The 20,605-nt window shown below is 39.1% G+C and overlaps 1 protein-coding gene across 11 annotated transcripts in view; it reads left to right on the top strand.

The window, feature by feature from the left end:
* Positions 1 to 20,605, top strand: part of dock7 (dedicator of cytokinesis 7) — a 281,118-nt gene that overhangs the window by 201,109 nt on the left and 59,404 nt on the right. For 10 of the 11 annotated variants that reach the window (XM_051932685.1, XM_051932692.1, XM_051932691.1 and 7 more), the window contains 5 exons: positions 2,894 to 3,028; positions 7,339 to 7,491; positions 9,335 to 9,493; positions 15,094 to 15,194; positions 18,827 to 19,019. In XM_051932685.1, coding sequence (XP_051788645.1) covers positions 2,894 to 3,028; positions 7,339 to 7,491; positions 9,335 to 9,493; positions 15,094 to 15,194; positions 18,827 to 19,019 — 741 coding nt within the window. Of the gene's footprint in view, positions 1 to 2,893; positions 3,029 to 7,338; positions 7,492 to 9,334; positions 9,494 to 15,093; positions 15,195 to 18,826; positions 19,020 to 20,605 lie in introns of those variants that run through there. The other variant, XM_051932690.1, reaches the window with a different exon arrangement.

Below are 20,605 nucleotides of genomic sequence, written 5' to 3'. Positions count from 1 at the left end.
CCAGTTTCACGGTATTCAACGGTATTTTTTTCCCCATGCATGAGTGGATGTTAACCACATTTTCCACTGCAATTACTGCAGTATACTGGCTAAGAATAACCTGTTCTACTGTCATGAGAATTGAACATTGTACTAAAAAAATTTTAATGTGCACGCAAGTATTAATACAGGTTTGCATGGCCCCATAAAGTGATAGTTTTCAAGGTGGTGGCACTAATGAAGAGAAGGAATCACATTGCATGACAGTTGCAGTCAAAATATAGAACCTTTTTATTGAACAAATTTTGCAAACAACTTAAACTATAATTTTGACAACATATTTCTGAACATGTCTTAGAAAAGGAATAAATAGTAAATATTTTTTTGTAAACCAACTACACTTTCTGCTAATGTTATCAATCTCTGTCCACTGACACGTTAGCTATATGGATTGTCATGCCATTGGTTATCTCGATCCACCACCTACTTTTTTTGTCATATCTAGTACCTCTAGCAAACGCGTCTAAGTTCCATACATTCATGGCACTCCAAAGCATGTTTGCGGCTAAGGTGGTGCAGCAAATTGCTTGTGTTGCCACCTCCGGCGACAACTTTAGCTCCACAGCATTTGCAGTAAATAGTTGTTTGGTCCACATCCGACCTTTTAAAACTAAAATCTCCAGACAACAGACGCAGCTCCTTTTTTTTCTGCAAAACTTTTTCTGTGTCATCATGTTCAACTTTATCGTCTGCTACAGCTTCAGTTTCGGAATGTTCTCTGTCCATTTTCACCGCTCAATACCTCCACTAACACGTGTTTAGCGGTGAAAAAGATCCCCCCTTAAACAGTTTCCCACTGCGCCAGGTTCCGAACGTTGTTTACGCTATTTAAACCAGTATTGTGGTATAAGAAAAGTACATATCATCATAAAAATAAAAAACGGTTTTCGGTATGAACAAGTATACCTCCCAGCACTAGTTCAGACCATAGTTTGTGTGTGTATATATGTGTATTTATCTATGTGTTTTAAGTATTTATTTATTTAAAGAGCTTCTGTAAAAAGCTAAATTTCCCCAAGGAGACAAACAAAGTTCTATTTGTCTATTAGAAATAAACAGTAAAAATCAATGTCAAAGTCAAGTGGAACTTTATTGTCACTGAATTGGAATTCAAGTGCTCATTTGGACGACAGTTAGAAAAATAATATCAGAGGAGAGGGAAAATATATAGCATAAATTCAAAGTAGTGATTATATGTGAACAATAATTCAGCTATATAATATGCCCTTTTCTCTTTGATTTTACCAAAAGAAAAATTTAAGTTGTAGAGGTCAGATGAGCATCATTATTATCGTCACCAATTAACATCTGTCACTTCCACACAGAGTGTTTTCTCTTAACTAATTATTCATCTTTCTTAAACTGTGTGACACTCTGGAAATTTACCTGATCATTCTCACGTCTGCTCTGTTCAGTTTTTCCTCATATTTGAACTACAACATGTGACGGTCTTCACCTAGGTCTTTACTTCGGGCCATTTGCTTCCAGACTAGTTTTCCATTTCCATATCCTCTCCTTCGTTTCAATTATTGTTCTACTTTAATTTCCACCTGTGACCAGGGCTTAGAATAAGGCCTGCTGTTAATATTATCACACCTTTGCACATAATAAAAGGTAACAAAATGAGGTTGATGTCAGAATGGACAGTCGGCCTTAAAAAATCTGATCCAATACTCCATAATAGAAGTGAATAATTAATCAAAGTCCCCATCAGCAGCCATTAACTAATACACTGTTTACCTTGGACATCAGTTTGTATTTTTGTATTTTTATAAAGCCTGCTTTCAGTTTTAAGCCTAGTATACTTTTATTAAATTGCAGAAACAACAAAATGTAGTTCAAAGTGCTTTACTGTATAAATAAATATATTTTATAATATACAGTATGTATATAATATATATCAATATAAATAACATTTTATTTCTATAGCACATTTTCATACAAACAATGTAGCTCAAAGTGCTTTACATTACCGTATATACTGACGTGTAAGTCGGGTCTTGAAACCCGAAAAATCAATCATAAAATCAGCCCCCGACTTATACACCCGTTCAAAGATGTGACTTTTTTTTTTTAACATCTTCTTTCCTCCTCCAATCTCACATCAGTTTCTCAGGTGCATCAAAGTTTGTTGCAGTAGTGCAGTTGCCAATTTCTTTCGCCACTTCAACGACTTTAAATTTAAAACCAGCTTCATATTTTCTTCTGTTCGAACGCTCCATTGTAGATCAGGGATGCTCTTACGGTAAAGGTGTATGAGGGTATGAGATACAAAAAACACAAATCAGTGCAAACGTCGCTTTGGAATAGTTCTGGTATTACCGTGTGGTCATGTAGGCACAATAGAGAGAGACAGAGAGAGGTTAAGGAGCACACGCTGATGCAGCACATTGCCACATCCACATAGAAAATAAAGGCCGTGTGCTCTGTGGTTACTCTCTCAGGTGGGGGTCAGCATATCATAATCTCTTGGGTCAATAGCGTGAGTTTTCTGCATTCAACTTATATGACCGACATTATAAAATACCAGAAATTATACGTTAAAATCAACTCCCGACTTATCTGTGAGTATATACGGTAACTGTAATTTTTAGGGGCAAACTGTCTTTAATATTCAGACTGCACCACTGATTCATCAAGAGAGTGAAAACAATTTGCAGATTTTCTTTTTTTAAATAGTCAGTAAAATCTGTTATTAATGCAAGTTACTGTGAGATCTTCTTTGCTTCAGTGATTGACTTTGACTAGCATGTGGGATTGTATTACTAATTTGTGATTTAGTACTAATAAATTGATACACACTGTTAGAACCAAAGTGATAATACTTATTTAAAAAATATTTTTCTTTTCACAGACGGTATCCCTCACAGAATCAAAGGAGAGTATACTTGGAGGAGTTCTAAGAGTCTTACTTCATAGCATAGCTTGCAACCAGAGCGCCCTGTACCTTCAGCATTGCTTTGCCACGCAAAGAGCACTAGTGTCCAAGGTTGGTGTTATAATATGTACATTTTAATATTACACCAAAAGTCTTTATTTTTAACTGAGTAATACAGGTGGATCTTGGGTTCCAATTCCTAAAATATGAATAAATACAAAAAGACACAATTTTTCTTTTCAGTTGATTTTCAGATAACCTACAGTGCATCCGGAAAGTATTCACAACGCATCACTTTTTCCACATTTTGTTATATTACAGCCTTATTCCAAAATGGATTAATTTCATTTGTTTCCTCAGAATTCTACACACAACAACCCATAATGACAACGTGAAAAAAGTTTACTTGAGATTTTTGCAAATTTATTAAAAATAAAACAACTGAGAAATCCCATGTACATAAGTATTCACAGCCTTTGCCATGAAGCTCAAAATTGAGCTCAGGTGCATCCTGTTTCCACTGATCATCCTTGAGATGTTTCTGCAGCTTAATTGGAGTCCACCTCTGGTAAATTCAGTTGACTGGACATGATTTGGAAAGGCACACACCTGTCTATAGAAGGTCCCACAGTTGACAGTTCATGTCAGAGCACAACCAAGCATGAAGTCAAAGGAATTGTCTGTAGACCTCCAAGACAGGATTGTCTCGAGGTACAAATCTGGGGAAGGCTACAGAAAAATTTCTGCTGCTTTGAAGGTCCCAGTGAGCACAGTGGCCTCCATCATCTGTAAGTGGAAAAAGTTCAAAACCACCAGGACTCTTCCAAGAGCTGGCCCGCCATCTAAACTGAGCGATTGGGGGAGAAGGGCCTTAGTCAGGGAGGTGACCAAGAACATGATGGTCACTCTGTCAGAGCTCCAGAAGGATAACCATCTCTGCAGCAATCCACCAATCAGGCCTGTATGGTAGAATGGCCAGATGGATGCCACTTCTTCGTAAAAGGCACATGGCAGCCCGCCTGGAGTTTGCCAAAAGGCACCTGAAGGAATCTCAGACCATGAGAAAGAAAATTCTCTGGTCTGATAAGACAAAGATTGAACTCTTTGGTGTGAATGCCAGGCGTCACGTTTAGAGGAAACCAGGCACTGCTCATCACCAGGCCAATACCATCCCTACAGTGAAGCATGGTGGTGGCAGCATCATGCTGTGGGGATGTTTTTCAGCAGCAGGGACTGGGAGACTAGTCAGGATAAAGGGAAAGATGACTGCAGCAATGTACAGAGACATCCTGGATGAAAACCTGCTCCAGAACGCTCTTGACTTCAGACTGGGGCGACGGTTCATCGTTCAGCAGGACAACGACCCTAAGCACACAGCCAAGATATCAAAGGAGTGGCTTCAGGACAACTCTGTGAATGTCCTTGAGTGGCCCAGCCAGAGCCCAGGCTTGAATCTGATTGAACATCTCTAGAGAGATCTTAAAATGGCTGTGCACCAACGCTTCCCATCCAACCTGATGGAGCTTGAGAGCTGCTGCAAAGAGGAATGGGCAAAACTGGCCAAGGATAGGTGTGCCAAGCTTGTGGCATCATATTCAACAAGACTTGAGGCTGGAATTGCTGCCAAAGGTGCATCGACAAAGTATTGAGCAAAGGCTGTGAATACTTATGTACATGGGATTTCTCAGTTTTTTATTTTTAATAAATTTGCAAAAACCTCAAGTAAACTTTTGTCACGTTGTCATTATGGGGTGTTGTGTGTAGAATTCTGAGGAAAAAAATGAATTTAATCCGTTTTGGAATAAGGCTGTAACATAACAAAATGTGGAAAAAGTGATGCGCTGTGAATACTTTCCGGATGCACTGTATGTCTGCAGAGTTCTTTTTTTAACTAAGACCAAAGAAAACTAATTTTTATGCAAATAACCATCACTAATGATAAGAAATCAATCATTCTGCCTTTTGTTCTCACATATTATGCCACATCTGACCTGCACCACACACAGCCACGCTGTTAGCTCACTCACAGTTAAGCATCTTGAATGGCACCTGCCATTCTCAGAATCTTAAATATACATTCTAGTTGTGTTGTCTTAAGGAATAAAACAGATTTTGGGTTGGGGTGTTGACACATTTAGTGACCTGTCAGCAAACACATCTATTTCCATGTTTGACAATAACTAAGATTACTGTTTTTTACCTATTTGTTTGAGAAACTTTCTTCTCATCCAATCTGCTAAGACATTGGATCAGAGAGCCAAGAGCATCAGGGTCATCGGGCATTATCAATAAATAAAGCTGTGTGTCGCCTGCATAGCTGGGTAGCTTACCTTGTGTTTTGATATAATCTGACCTAATGGAAGCATGTAGATTGGAAAAAGCAGCGGACCCAGAATAGATCCTTGTGTTACACCATATAAAATATTTTGCCTCTCCAAAGTACAATCACCACATCTAACAAAGAATTTTTCTACCTGTTAAGTAAGACTGAAACCAATTTAAGATGCTGCCAGAGAGGCCCACCCTCTGTCTAAGGTGATTTATAAGAATACCGTGGTCTGTGATGTCAGAAGCTGTACTTAAGTCTAAGAGAACAAGAACAGATATATGACCTTTGTCCACATTAACCCGCAAATCATCACTACTTTAACCACTGAGGTTTCTGTACTGTAACATTGCACAACAAAGTTTTTGCTTCTTGAACACTGTTGGGTGTTTCTTCTAGATTTTTGGGTGCTGATCACAAATAGTACATCAAAATTTACCCATCATGTACCATTTCAGAGACATCTTCAGTTTTGTCATGATTTTTTCTTATATTTGTATTCAAACATTTTCGCTCCCGTAAGTGACTTATCAACAACGGTTTGTGTAGCCTGGGCATGTCCAGGCATGGAATCTGGCCAGGCTAGAAGCTGTTCTGTGGAAGTTGACATCCTGGGCAGGTCTGAACGAGCTTGACGCTGTCTCAGCATGCTATAAAGGTGGCTTGCATACACCGATCCTGCTCATTTGGTTAATATAGATAATCAGTGTGTATGTATAGTATCAGTGTATTAAAGTATAGTATCTGTAGCAATATAACAGTAAGTAAGCTTGATGCTATAGACGTTTAGGTGTCGGGCGGTATGTCTCGTCAATGTCGTAACAGCAGCGATACATTCTGCTATATCTGTGGCGAATATATACAGTTGCGCCTCAGAGACGTTGGGTGACTGCTCTTGTGAAGAAAGCTTATAATCTGTGTTTCGGCTGCAAAATTGGTGATCAAGACAAGGACTGGGCGCCTCACATGTGCTGTGCGACATGTGCTGTCAGTCTGAGAGCCTGGTTTAGAGGCACTCGAAAGACAATGCCGTTTGCTGTTCCGATGATATGGTGAGAACAGAAAGACCATGTGACAGACTTTTACTTCTGTTTGACTAATGTGTCTGGTTTCTCTGCCAAAAACAAGCAGTCAATTGAATATCCTAATCTGCCTTCAGCAATGAGACCCGTGCCACATGACAACAGTCTTCCAATTCCGAAACCACCAGAGGATTGTGGTTGTGCAGTATGGATATTTTGACTAAGAAAAGAAAGTGTTTATCATTATATCAGTTTTTGGTGTCAGTAAAAGTGAACACATGCTGATTGAACTATTTTAAACATTGATGATGTTATTTGCAGCTGAGCTGCTTATTCCTTTTAAAGGTATGTTAAAAAGCTGGTGGTGTGCAGAGCACTTTTCTTGACCTGCTGTAAAGACTTCATTTAGGATTTCAGTTGACAGAGTTTGAGAATTGTGATATCTTTTATGGTTTAACATATCTTAATACATAATTCACCTGCCTCCTCACTCACTCACTCACATCCGTCCATCGCCTTCTGTTCAGCTGCTTGAATAACCTTACGAGACTGACATCCAACCCCAACATTGCGGCAGGCGGCGGATTTATGGCCGCGAAAATTCAAAGAGAAAGGCCACTTCGATTAAAGCTCTAGAGTCCTGAAAGGCGATTTTCGACTACAGCTCGAGGCCTAATTATGCATTCTGATTCAATTACGCATTCATTCAATACACCTATATCAGGTTTGTGGTGGTTATACTTATTACTATTCCATATTGCACTGGAACATTCATCATTCAATATTATACTATAGGCCTGGAAAATTCATCAACTAACAGTACAAGCCTGTACAGTAATGAGTAAAGCAGACTACAATCATTACAAAACAACTTCTTCGTTACTTGTCATTTGTTCTTCATACACTGCTGACACAAACTCGTGTCCGTTTCATCTTACGTTGTCGAAACGGGCTCTGTCTAGTGTTTAATAAAGAGACAGTAGACTTGTGGCATGTATTAAATATGTGTATTCTACGCCCTCTTTCTTTAACAATTGTCTGTGTTTATGTTTTAACTGATTTTGTGTGTACAGTTTCCAGAGCTACTTTTTGAAGAAGAAACTGAACAGTGTGCAGATCTCTGTCTGAGACTCCTGAGAAACTGCAGTAGCAGCATCAGTACTATTCGGTCCCACGCCAGTGCTTCACTTTACCTTCTGATGAGGCAGAATTTTGAAATTGGAAATGTGAGTACATAAAGTAATCAATATTTGATCTCAGTCAATACATTTGGAAAAAGGTTAAAAGCAAATTGTTTGTGTATTGTATTCATATCATTATACCTGTGTTATTGTAAACAATCTCTGTACAGTAATCCCTCCTCCATCGCGGGGGTTGCGTTCCAGAGCCACCCGCGAAATAAGAAAATCCGCGAAGTAGAAACCATATGTTTATATGGTTATTTTTATATTGTCATGCTTGGGTCACAGATTTGCGCAGAAACACAGGAGGTTGTAGAGAGACAGGAACGTTATTCAAACACTGCAAACAAACATTTCTCTCTTTTTCAAAAGTTTAAACTGTGCTCCATGACAAGACAGAGATGACAGTTCTGTCTCACAATTAAAAGAATGCAAACATATCTTCCTCTTCAAAGGAGTGCGCGTCAGGAGCAGAGCATGTCAGAGAGATAGAGAAAAGCAAACAAATCAATAGGGCTGTTTGGCTTTTAAGTATGCGAAGCACCGCGGCACAAAGCTGTTGAAGGCGGCAGCTCACATCCCGCTCCGTCAGGAGCAGAGAGAGATAGAGACAGAGAGAGACAGAGTTTGTTTTTCAATCAAAAATCAATACGCGCCCTTCGAGCTTTTAAGTATGCGAAGCACCGTGCAGCATGTCGCTTCAGGAAGCAGCTGTACAAAAGATAGCAACGTGAAGATAATCTTTCAGCATTTTTAGACGAGCGTCCGTATCGTCTAGGTGTGCGAACAGCCCCCCTGCTCAATCCCCCTACGTCAGGATCAGAGAAAGTCAGCGCAAGAGAGAGAGAGAAAGAAAAGTAAGTTGGGTAGCTTCTCAGCCATCTGCCAATAGCGTCCCTTGTATGAAATCAACTGGGCAAATCAACTGAGGAAGGATGTACAAGAAATTAAAAGACCCATTGTCCGCAGAAATCCGCGAACCAGCAAAAAATCCGCAATATATATTTAAATATGCTTACATATAAAATCCGCGATGGAGTGAAGCCGCGAAAGGCGAAGCGCGATATAGCGAGGGATGACTGTAATGCCTAAAACATACTAGCAGTGTCAGCCAGTAAAAATATATTTATTTACTGATTTATTACAATCACTATATTGGACAGTGTTTTTGTTTGCAGCTGTAAACTGTTTAGTTAAAACTCTTCAATATGAAAGGTATTATTTATGTTTATTTGATAGGGATGATTAGTTTTACTTTTTTGATGCAAATATGGAAGACTTGTAGTGATCCCTCTTAGTAATTCATATACAAAGTACTGTAGATCTGTGCGATGACAAAACCAGTGTATTTTTTTTATCAGCAACAGTCTATTAGCAGCGGCCCTTCCCTCCTGAAAGCATACAGTATTTACTGAACACAAACATCACTCAGTATGGTGTATCAGTACATGGACAGAACCACACAGGTTTTTGTGTTTTATTTCTTAGTTGCACTAAACTAAAGCATTATCTCTAATGATTATACACTTTCTTAATAGGCAGCAGTGAACCCTCAAGGATCCATACATGGCACATTAAAGAAGGGAGATTTTTTTTTTTATCATGTATTACACTATTTGTGCACTTCTCAGATTAGTTTTACCTGACAAATTTTAGCCATGCTTCTCAAACATCTTCTTTTGGCTGGTTACAGTTTCTACACTGTAGCACTATTGATTATTTTCTTGACTTTTGCTTTTAGGGTGCAGCTTGTGTAACTAGCTATTTCTTTTAACCTTTTTTAACTCATAAAGTGTCTGTTTTAACTCACTTCTTGGGATAAATGTTCTGCATTCTCATGTAGCAATTTTGAAAACTGAAATGTTTCTTTTTTTCTTTTTCATTTTAGAACTTTGCAAGAGTGAAGATGCAGGTTACAATGTCCCTGTCATCTCTAGTTGGAACATCTCAGAATTTCAATGAGGAGTTTTTGAGGCGTTCTTTAAAGACTATTTTGACCTATGCTGAGGAAGATTTGGAACTAAGAGAAACCACTTTTCCTGAACAGGTATTGTTTTTGTTTTTTTTAATTGTTCTGATTTGATCTAATGCGGTATTATCCTTCAATGGTTTATATTAGGCTTGTCGTTTGAGCCAGTAACTAGGGAATCCATCCATTCAGGAGCCCAGGATTCCCGGATGTTTCCCATTCCCGCATTCCCAGGAATGAAACTGCTGGAATTCCCGGCTGAACGGGAGCGGCCAAGCTTGCATATATAGCGTGTAAAAGTGTAAAAATCGATCAAGAAATAACAGAGTTATAGTTCAAAATAATTTAGTGGCACTGTTTTTTGCCCCACGGTGTAGTGTGTTGCTCATTAATTCATTCAACAACAGACCAGAAGCAGTCAGTCAGTCACCCAGCTCCCACTAAGACTGAGCACAGTGGATTGGGAGGTGCCTGCACTCCGCAGCTCATGAATGCTGGGACGGGGCAGAGTTCATTGATGTCTGTGCTGTTGACAGCTTTGAACAGCAACTTGAAATTGCAATGCGTCAGTCTGTTACATGCATTATCTGTGCCAAGAAACTTGCCATCGCAGGATGATGACAAGAAACTGGATGCATCAGTAAAAGCTGAAACAGCGGTGTTTCAGAGCAACGGCAAGCATGAGTGTTGTTTAGAACAAGTCTATCAGTATCTGATGATTGTACTGCCTACTTCAGTGGAGGCACAGTGTGCTTTCTCAGCTGCTGGCGTACTCTGCACGAAGGTGTGCTCTCACCTGGACAACCGCACGCTCGACACGTTGTGCTTTCTACGCTCTTATTACCGCAACTAACTAGATACATGTACTTATATGACAGCATGAACTGCTTGAAGTTAAGGTTAGTCTTTTATTTGTGTCAACATATTGCAGTAGTTTTATTAAAAATAAGTGTCACTCGTTCTAAAGCCATTCATATGTGAGATGCCCGTGCACTGTGTCATCCCTGGGATTCCCGAATGCCCGGGAATGGATTCCCTACCTGTAACTGAGATTTTGATGTTTCTTTACATTTGCTCACATATAAAACATTTTATCTCAATTTCAATACACATTACAGGTAATTTAACTGTTGAAAGAAGAGAACACCCTATGATGCATTCTCTCCTTTTTTATATAAAGGAAACTTCATTTATTTTAAAGCATTTTTCTCTTGTTTGTTGATTTTATTGCAACTCTTACCTGATTTTCTTTACACCTGTGGTGAACTTGGGCTAGTTAGGATTGTGGAAAACCCAGCCATCACACAGAATACATTTCTTATAAATGATGCACCATTAATTCAAGGGCACATGTGAAGAATGTAGCTCTACAATGAATGTGACCAGTACTGTGCTGGTAACTTTACAAAGCATCATGGGACATCTCGGGCTTTCTGCCAACCTGTTCTCGTTCTGGGTATATAGCTAATATTGCTAGGAATAGTTCTTGGCCAGCTGTGGTGTTCTTATATGCTAGCTTTTATCTGTCCTAAGGATTTTCACTAAGGCTTAGCTGCTTCTGCTCTGTTTTAACATTTTGTTCTCTATTTATAATTAACTTGGCATTCTTCTTCTAATCAACAACAACTTTTAAGTCTATTGAATATTTTCATATAAAAGTTGCAGCTCAGTTGCCTTTTAAAATGAATACTACAATTAAAAATGTAAAAGAAAAAAAAAACACAAAAAACATTAAGATTGTCTAGAATGAATGATATACTACATGAAGCTAGGGTCACATTTCCAGGGAGGAGAGAAAAATAAAATCTTTTAGCTGGCATGAATACTGAAGAAAATATATAGGGGTACCAAATGACCAACCAGACCCATCTGTGCATTCTACATTACTAAATGTATACATGTGATAATATAATCACTCGGATGTCTCATACATTTTTTAAGACAGTTTGGATAAAGATGTCTGCTAAATACATAATAATAATAATAATGAACTACTCACTGATCATTAAAATCATTCACTTGTATTATTTCTCGAATCTCATTAAAATCCTCAGTGGCCAAGTCTTTGTAAAAGAGAGTTGATTAGTGACATGTTTTAACTTCAGTTTGCTATGAATAACGTACTGTAAATGTGTTGATGACAATATGTAATAATTCTTCATGGGAATGCTTCTGTACAAAATTTTCAAAGCAGTATACAGTAATCCCTCCTCCATCAAGGGGGTTGCGTTCCAGAGCCACACGCGAAATAAGAAAATACGCGAAGTAGAAACCATATGTTTATATGGTTATTTTTATATTGTCATGCTTGGGTCACAGATTTGCGCAGAAACACAGGAGGTTGTAGAGAGACAGGAACGTTATTCAAACACTGCAAACAAACATTTGTCTCTTTTTCAAAAGTTTAAACTGTGCTCCATGACAAGACAGAGATGACAGTTCTGTCTCACAATTAAAAGAATGCAAACATATCTTCCTCTTCAAAGGAGTGCGCATCAGGAGCAGAGCATGTCAGAGAGATAGAGAAAAGCAAACAAATCAATAGGGCTGTTTTGCTTTTAAGTATGCGAAGCACCGCGGCACAAAGCTGTTGAAGGCGGCAGCTCACACCCCCTCCGTCAGGAGCAGACAAAGAGAGAGAGAGAGAGTTTGTTTTTCAATGAAAAATCAATACGTGCCCTTCGAGCTTTTAAGTATGCGAAGCACCGTGCAGCATGTCGCTTCAGGTAGCAGCTGCACAGAAGGTAGCAACGTGAAGATAATCTTTAAGCATTTTTAGACGAGCGTCCCTATCGTCTAGGTGTGCGAACAGCCCCCCTGCTCAATCCCCCTACGTCAGGATCAGAGAAAGTCAGCGCAAGAGAGAGAGAAAAGTAAGCTGGGTAGCTTCTCAGCCATCTGCCAATAGCGTCCCTTGTATGAAATCAACTGGGCAAACCAACTGAGGAAGCATGTACCAGAAATTAAAAGACCCATTGTCCGCAGAAATCCGCGAACCAGCAAAAAATCCGCGATATATATTTAAATATGCTTACATTTAAAATCCGCGATGGAGTGAAGCCGTGAAAGGCGAAGCGCGATATAGCGAGGGATTACTGTATATATAATTATTTCTGTCTTCCCTATGATTTTATCAGTGCTGAAAATCTGAAATGTGCCTACCCATGAAGTACATATCAGATTTCAAATGCTGCCCTCATTTTAGTTTGTGCTTTAGAAGAATGAATGACAATGTGCAGCTTGGCTCTTGCAGCTGAATGGAAGAGTGTGGTTTAATAGGCCTAGAGCAGCTCATTTTTGAAAAGTAAAAGGCTGCTTTTTTGTAACTGGACATGAACAGAAAATAGCTGTGCAACCAAAAGCATGAGTAGATCTTTGACGTGATGTATGAATATACACTCACCCGCCACTTTATTACATACACCTGTTCAGCTGCTTGTTAACGTAAATATCTAATTAGCCAATCACATAGCAGCAACTCAATGCATTTCAGCATGTAGACCTTGTCAAGACAGTCTGCTGAAGTTCCAACTGAGAATTACAATGGGGAAGAAAGGGGACTGAAGTGACTTTGTCTTGACATGGTTGTTGGTGCCAGACGGGCTGGTCTGAATATTTCAGAAACTGCTGATCTACTGGGATTTACACACACACCCATCTCTAGGGTTTACACAGAATGATCCGAAAAAGGGAAAATATCCAGTGAGTGGCAATTCACTGGATGAAAATGCCTTATTGATGCCAGAGGTCAGAGGAGAATGGCCAGACTGGTTCAAGCTGATAGAAATGCAAAAGTAACTCAAATAAGCACTTGTTAAAATCGAAATATGCAGAAGAGCTTCCCTGAACACACAACACGTCAACCCTTGAAGCAGGTGGGCTACAGCAGCAGGAGACCACACCGGGTGCCACTCCTGTCAGCTAATAACTGAGGTACAATTCGCACAGGCTCACCAAAATTGGACAATAGAGGATTGGAAAAACTTTGCCTCATCTGACACGTCTCAATTTCTGCTCTGACATTCAGGTGATAGGGTCAGGATTTGGAATCAACAACATGAAAGCGTGGATCCACTCTGCCTTGTATCAATGGTTCAGGCTGCTGGTGGTGGTGTAATGATGTGGGGGGTATTTTCTTGGCACACTTTGGGCCCCTTGGTTAACAATTGAGCATCGTTGAAATGCCACAGCCTACTTGAATATTGTTGCTGACCATGTCCATCCCTTTTCTTAACTGGAATACAAATACAAAAAAAATATTTTCTAAATGCAAAAAGCGCTTATTTCTCCTCCATAAACTCAAACTATTTAAAGTAGACAAGGACCTCATGTTGTCCTTCTATCGTAGTCTGATCCAGTCTGTGATCACTTTCAGTTTCATTGCCTGGTTTAATAGTCTGACAAACCCTAACTCAAAAAAGCTCCAGCAGATTACGAAGTATGCAGCTAAAGTTATTGGGGCTGATGTAGATGATTTGACTGGTGTGTGTCAGAGGGCAATGCTAAAGAAACTGGAAATCATCTAAACTGATGACAGACATCCATTACATGTAGAACTAAACTTCAGTAAATCAGGAAGGATAGTTGCTTTGAAAACCCACACAAATCGCTCCAGAAACTCCTTTCTTCCTAGTGCCATACGACTTTTCAATAAGAAATATTGGAGATAATGTTTAAGGTTTTGATATATATCCTGTTACCTTTTTTTTTTTTTTTTTGGTGTAAATATGTTTTATCTAACTGCCTTACCTTAACCTTTCTTATTTCTATTTGTCTGTTTTATTTCATTCTGTCTGTTACCTGTTATTAGTTGCAACTGAGAAGGCAAATTTCATGTTTTCTTGTGTAAACTTGACTAAATAAAGAAACCTAACCTAACCTAACCTTTATGACCTTATTGTACCCATCTCCTGATGGCTGCTTCCAACAGGATAACACGCCATGTCACAAAGCTTAAATCATCTCAAACTGGTGTTTGAACATGACAATGAGCTGACTGTACTCACATGGCCTCCGCAGTCACCAGATCTCAATCTAACAGAGCACCTTTGGGATGTGGTGGAATGGGAGATTCACATCATGGATGTGCAGCAACTGCGTGATGCTATCATGTCAATGTGCCCCAAAATCCCTGCAGAATGTTTCCAGCACCTTATTGAATCTATGACACAAAGAATTAGGGCCGTTCTGAAGCCAAAAGGGGTTCCAACCTGGTACTAGCAAGGTGTACTTAATATAAAGTGTCCGGTGAGTGTGTGTTGGCAGTTGTGAAAAATCTTGCAGTGTTGCACAGCATCATACTGATGACTACATAGATGTGTTGGTGAGCGCTGATTAATCAGACAAGTCTCCAGTCCATTTAATATATTAAATGTTGGCTTCATTAATAATGAAGGGTTGCCTCTGTTCTTTTTGCGAGTAAAACTTGACTTAGAACTACTACTACTACTACTAATAATAATTCATTAAATTTATATAGCGCTTTTCTCAGTAATTAGAGTGCTATCCACACAGGGAGGAACCGGGAAACAAACCCACAATCTTCCACAGTCTCTTGTATTCATGAGAATTGGTTGCCCGCACTTTTTCACAGGTAATAGAAATCTGTAATAATGAAAATATTAATATTAACATATTGTATTATTAAATACTTATTGAAGGCTTTTAATTTTTTTCAGGTTCAGGATCTTGTTTTTAATCTCCACATGATCCTTTCGGATACAGTGAAAATGAAGGAGCACCAAGAAGATCCAGAAATGCTGATTGACCTTATGTACAGGTGAAGCATTTTTGTTAAATATGGCAGTTTAATGTCTTGCTTATGCTCTGATGGGTGCATTTTCACCTGTCATTGTTTTCAAGAAATTGAACTGGACAGTAATGATTATAGGAATAATAAACTTATACAGGATGTTCCTAATTAACAAAATAAATATACAGTGATCCCCCGCTATATCGCGGTTCAGCTATCGCACCCCCCGCTATATTGCCGATTTTTCTGTGGAACATATCGAATTTTCTATCGCGGAAATCTGCGTTTTTATAGTGATCATTTTTGAGGGGTTTTGACAATGTTTTACATTGAAATAAGCATTTTTCTATGCTGAACTATTAATAGCAACAATGTATTACTGTAATTATAACATATATATACCTGCACTGTATACAAATAAAAATGGAGTAAAAATAAGTATATCCTACCTGTAATGTACTTTGCAGCCATTTCATAACAAAGCATATGGTTTTCAGCAGTCACTACGTGTGCTAAACAAAAGTTTGTTAGAACAATATTGTAGTTAATAATAACTAATGCATACGTAACATTTAAGCAATACACTACTAATCATAAAACATACTGCTACGTACAGGAATAGGTAGACAGAGTCGCAGTTCATAACTAAATGTACAAACGCTTTTCATTTGTCACTACGTGTGCTAGACAAGAGTTCGTTAGAACAATATTATAGTTAATAATAACTAATGCATACGTAACATTTAAGCAATACACTACTAATCATAAAACATACTGGTACGTACAGGAATACGTAGACAGAGTCGCAGTTCATAACGAAATGTACAAACGCTTTTCATTTGTCACTACGCGTGCTAGACAAGAGTTCGTTAGAACAATATTATAGTTAATAATAACTAACGCATACGTAACATTTAAGCAATACACTACTAATTATAAAACATACTGCTACGTACAGGAATAGGTAGACAGAGTGGCAGTTCATAACGAAATGTACAAACGCTTTTCATTTGTCACTACGCGTGCTAGACAAGAGTTCGTTAGAACAATATTATAGTTAATAATAACTAACGCATACGTAACATTTAAGCAATACACTACTAATTATAAAACGTACTGCTACATACAGGAATAGGTAGACAGAGTCTCAGTTCATAACGAAATGTACAAACGCTTTTCATTTGTCACTATGCGTGCTAGACAAGAGTTCGTTAGAACAATACATATTATAATTTATAATTATAACCTAACTGTAAATATTGACTAAAATGCAGTAAAAAGTCAATATGTATATAAAATAATGAACATTTAAGCAATACAGTAAATCATTAAATATGCGTACATTGCACACTACAGTAAACAAAGGGTTTCGTGTTACAGTACCCAGACGATTTCTTACAAGGCCCGTTATTGGCTGAAAGAGGAGACTCAACCAATCAGAGCAGGATTTTCATTCTCTTGGGCTCTGATTGGCTGCTGCTAACGTGGTGTAATCTCGCAAGAACAGCGAGCGTGGGTCCCCGACATATCTCAGTTCTCTGCGTATCGTGCACCTTGCTTGTGGTCCGATTGTTGTGAGCAAAGTGTTTGTGAACTTTTCGTTTTTTTTTTTAAGCTCTACGATGGCTCCCAAGCGTCCTTCTATATCACGGATTTTCACCTATCGCTGATGGGTCTGGAACACAACTTCCATGATAGGTGGGGGGGATCACCTGTAATTTGAACTGATAGTGTATACCTTATAGTTTTCCAAAAATATTGGAAAGTTTGTGCATTAACTGTTTAATTGCGGCTGTAAACTGATGCACTTTGAGCAGAAAAGGGCATTTATTACATTAACCATCGACAATATATGATTGGTTTACAACAACAACAACATTTTAGCTCAAAGTGCTTTACATGATAAAACATGTTTAGTTTAGTGATGTTTAGTTCAATGTGGATCAGGTTGCTTGTGTACTGTTATTGTTAGTTATAATGTTTTTCTAGCACAATGTCACAACTGTATGCTGCAGGGGATAGTATAAAGGTAATGATTCAGTTTAATTCCATTTATTTATTTCGTAGCCTTTTCCTGACAGGCTCAGAATGCTATTCATGCTAATAGATCTATTTTAATTTCCCCTTGGGGACAAATAAAGTTAAGTCTAACACTTTGCAAAATTAGTAAAGCAGATATAAGATACAGGTGAATGGTATGCATACACGTAGTAGCCACATTATTAGGTGCATTTTATGCCCTACATAATTAATTGTCCACTCACTAGCCTCCTATAATACAACTATACAACAAGAAGATCTTCTAGTAAATTTCCACACTGGGGACATGTGTGAATAAAACCACAAAAACTTCCAGGAAGGTCAAGCAGGTACTTGTTCAGGTGAAGACCAAGCATACTCTATAGAAATAAGGTTTTAATGTGTGTGAACAAAGCCAGAAAATTCATAGTAGAAACCCACTAAACATCACTGCGTACTGAAAATACAAAATGCTGACATTCAGTGAACAAATCCTGAGGTTCAAGAGACAACCCTGATTGCTTTTTAGGAGATTTTGTTTGAGGTAGGTATTTGAAGTGTTTCCAGGAATTGAAATCCATTCTGAAATGCTGACGCTGTTCTTCATATATTAAATAGAGGAAAGGTCTGTGCTGTGTGGCCTTCTGATGCTGCCTTACACTGTTTGCTTGTTGGTGGCAGTTATCATACTAGTGAAGGGAGCAACATACTTGAGTGGCACATGGGTATACAGTGCACCCGGAAAGTATTCACAGCACATCACTTTTTCCACATTTTGTTATGTTACAGCCTTATTCCAAAATGGATTAAATTCATTTTTTTCCTCAGAATTCTACACACAACACCCCATAATGACAACGTGAAAAATGTTTATTTGAGGTTTTTGCAAATTTATTAAAAATAAATAAGTGCCGCCCTAACACCCGGAAGCACTTCTGGCGTCCCTGGAATGTTCTTCCTCCACCTGCCCAGGTGTGGTGGAAGTACAGGTTTCCCAGGCTCCATGATGCTCGGGCGCCCCCTGGTGGTGGCCACGGGCCCCAGTGGGTTTGAGCCTCTTTGCTCTGTCCCCGTGGTCCCCTCATCATCCAGGGCGGTTGCCCCCTCGTGGACCGGGGAACATATAGACTGCCTCCCGGTCCTTCCAGGCGTCCCGGTTGGGTCTGGCCCCCAGCCTTCTGCCACAAGCTGTTGCCATTAATCTGTCCTTTTTGTGTTCTCCATTTCTAATACTTTAATCGTGACTGCATGATCTGCATATAAATAATGAAGATTGACATTTAACCTTATTAAAAGTGTGCCAGAATGCAATTATTAGTATAAAGCAAAATAGTGCACTGTAATTTTACCATGAGATTAAAATTGATTTTTTTTTTATTATTATTAGCCATTGAAATTTTGTCAAGAATCTGACCAAAAACGTATTCTAAATCCGGTAAAGTGTAAGCTTCCATTTTCTCCCCACAGATACAGAAAACATACAGAATCGTTTCTTGTTAATCATTTTTTGCTTATTATTTTTCCACAAGATCCCCTTGGTGTAGAGTCTGAATCCAAACATTTTATGATATACTGAGTGGTGTGGATTTTCTGACTGCGTCTTTATTTGTTCTAATAGTGTCATTCATATTTTCATGCAGAATTGCCAAAGGTTACCAAACATCTCCAGACCTACGCTTGACCTGGCTTCAAAATATGGCAGGGAAACACTCAGAAAGAAATAATCACGCCGAAGCAGCTCAGTGTTTGGTACACTCAGCGGCTCTTGTAGCTGAATATCTTAGTATGCTGGAAGATCGTAAATACCTGCCTGTTGGATGTGTGACCTTCCAGGTATGTATTAGTGTAACAACAGCATGGAAGAAGGACTTGTCACCAAGCCAGTTATAATAGGAGAAGATGTTATAAATAATCATTCTTAACATAAGGAAATTTTATGTACATGTTTATTGTTTTAATTCCGTGGTATGAGTATATGCATGCATCTCCAATATCCATAAAATGTTTCCTATGAAGCTTGAAAAAGAATGCCTGTACTATTGAGTCATATCCAGCAACTTATACTAATTCTTATAATATCCAGCAACTTGTACTTCTCCTTGAATTCCCTATACTGAATTTATAATCCCTTGAAAGTGCTCACTAAACACTTTAGCCATGAATATATACTTTGGACTGGCATTGCCTATACCGATCTTTACTATCACTTTCTGAACAATTTTGTCCTTTAAAACAGGTGGTATGCTTTACTTCTTCTCTTGCTGCCATGTCAGTTTTTCCCAAAAGTTTTGACAGGCACACATTCTTCATCCTCTCACTGAAATGTCCATGTACCTTTTATGTGAAGAACGGACACTCGATTTTTACATTTTCTGCCTGTGGACTGATTGAACAAATGATTTTTTAGAAAGTAGTGTCGACTCCCTCATCCCAGATATCCCAGCTAGCCAGCCAGCTGCATTGTACATTTCTGTAGACTTACCCACCCTTGGCTGCTAGTTGGGATATGCTTCACACTCAGGACCAAAGTGATAGCTTAAGTCCTCTTTTTATATTTAGCGTGTTCATGTTGGGGCGGCACGGTGGCGCAGTGGGTAGTGCTGCTGCCTCGCAGTTGGGTGATCTGGGGACCTGGGTTTGCTTCCCGGGTCCTCCCTGCGTGGAGTTTGCATGTTCTCCCCGTGTCTGCGTGGGTTTCCTCCCACAGTCCAAAGACATGCAGTTTAGGTGGATTGGCGATTCTAAATTGGCCCTAGTGTGTGCGCTTGGTGTGTGGGTGTGTTTGTGTGTGTCCTGCAGTGGGTTGGCACCCTGCCCGGGATTGGTTCCTGCCTTGTGCCCTGTGTTGGCTGGGATTGGCTCCAGCAGACCCCCGTGACCATGTGTTTGGATTCAGCGGGTTGAAACATGGATGGATGGATGTTGCTGCAAGGGTCTCCGATGGTGCGCCTGATTTAAATTGCATCAGCTGTCATGGCATGTGGACCCTCGTTCCTCCATAATTTTGTGATTGTGCAGTTCTTTGTGTTTCGACTGCGCATATGCTAGACAAAGAAACATGGGCTCATTCGAGGAACAATTGTTTGAAATGATTCGTCGCTACTCACGTCTATACAGTCCAACGACTGTACAAAAAACTTTAGTGGATTCTACAGCTGTGCAGTGATGCCCACTGAATGCTTGTGCTGTAAAAGTCCAGGGTGTACATCCTCTGTGCACAGCTACATCCACAGCTGTCTATACTTGATTATAAATGGGCCTTTACTGGCTTGTCAGGAGAGCTAGCTTTATCTTCCTCCAAAACCCTGACTTACCATATATTCTAACTACAGTCAGGTGTTATGTTTGGATGTAATCTTTTTTCTGTTGCTATATTCTAATGCTGTCTACTTCTCCACAATTAAGTGGAGAGCCAAGTC

This window comes from Erpetoichthys calabaricus, chromosome 10, assembly GCF_900747795.2.
Source record: "Erpetoichthys calabaricus chromosome 10, fErpCal1.3, whole genome shotgun sequence".
Lineage (NCBI taxonomy): Eukaryota > Metazoa > Chordata > Cladistia > Polypteriformes > Polypteridae > Erpetoichthys > Erpetoichthys calabaricus.
Note: the sequence above shows the minus strand (reverse complement) of the source record. Positions and strands in the feature narration are given on the sequence as shown.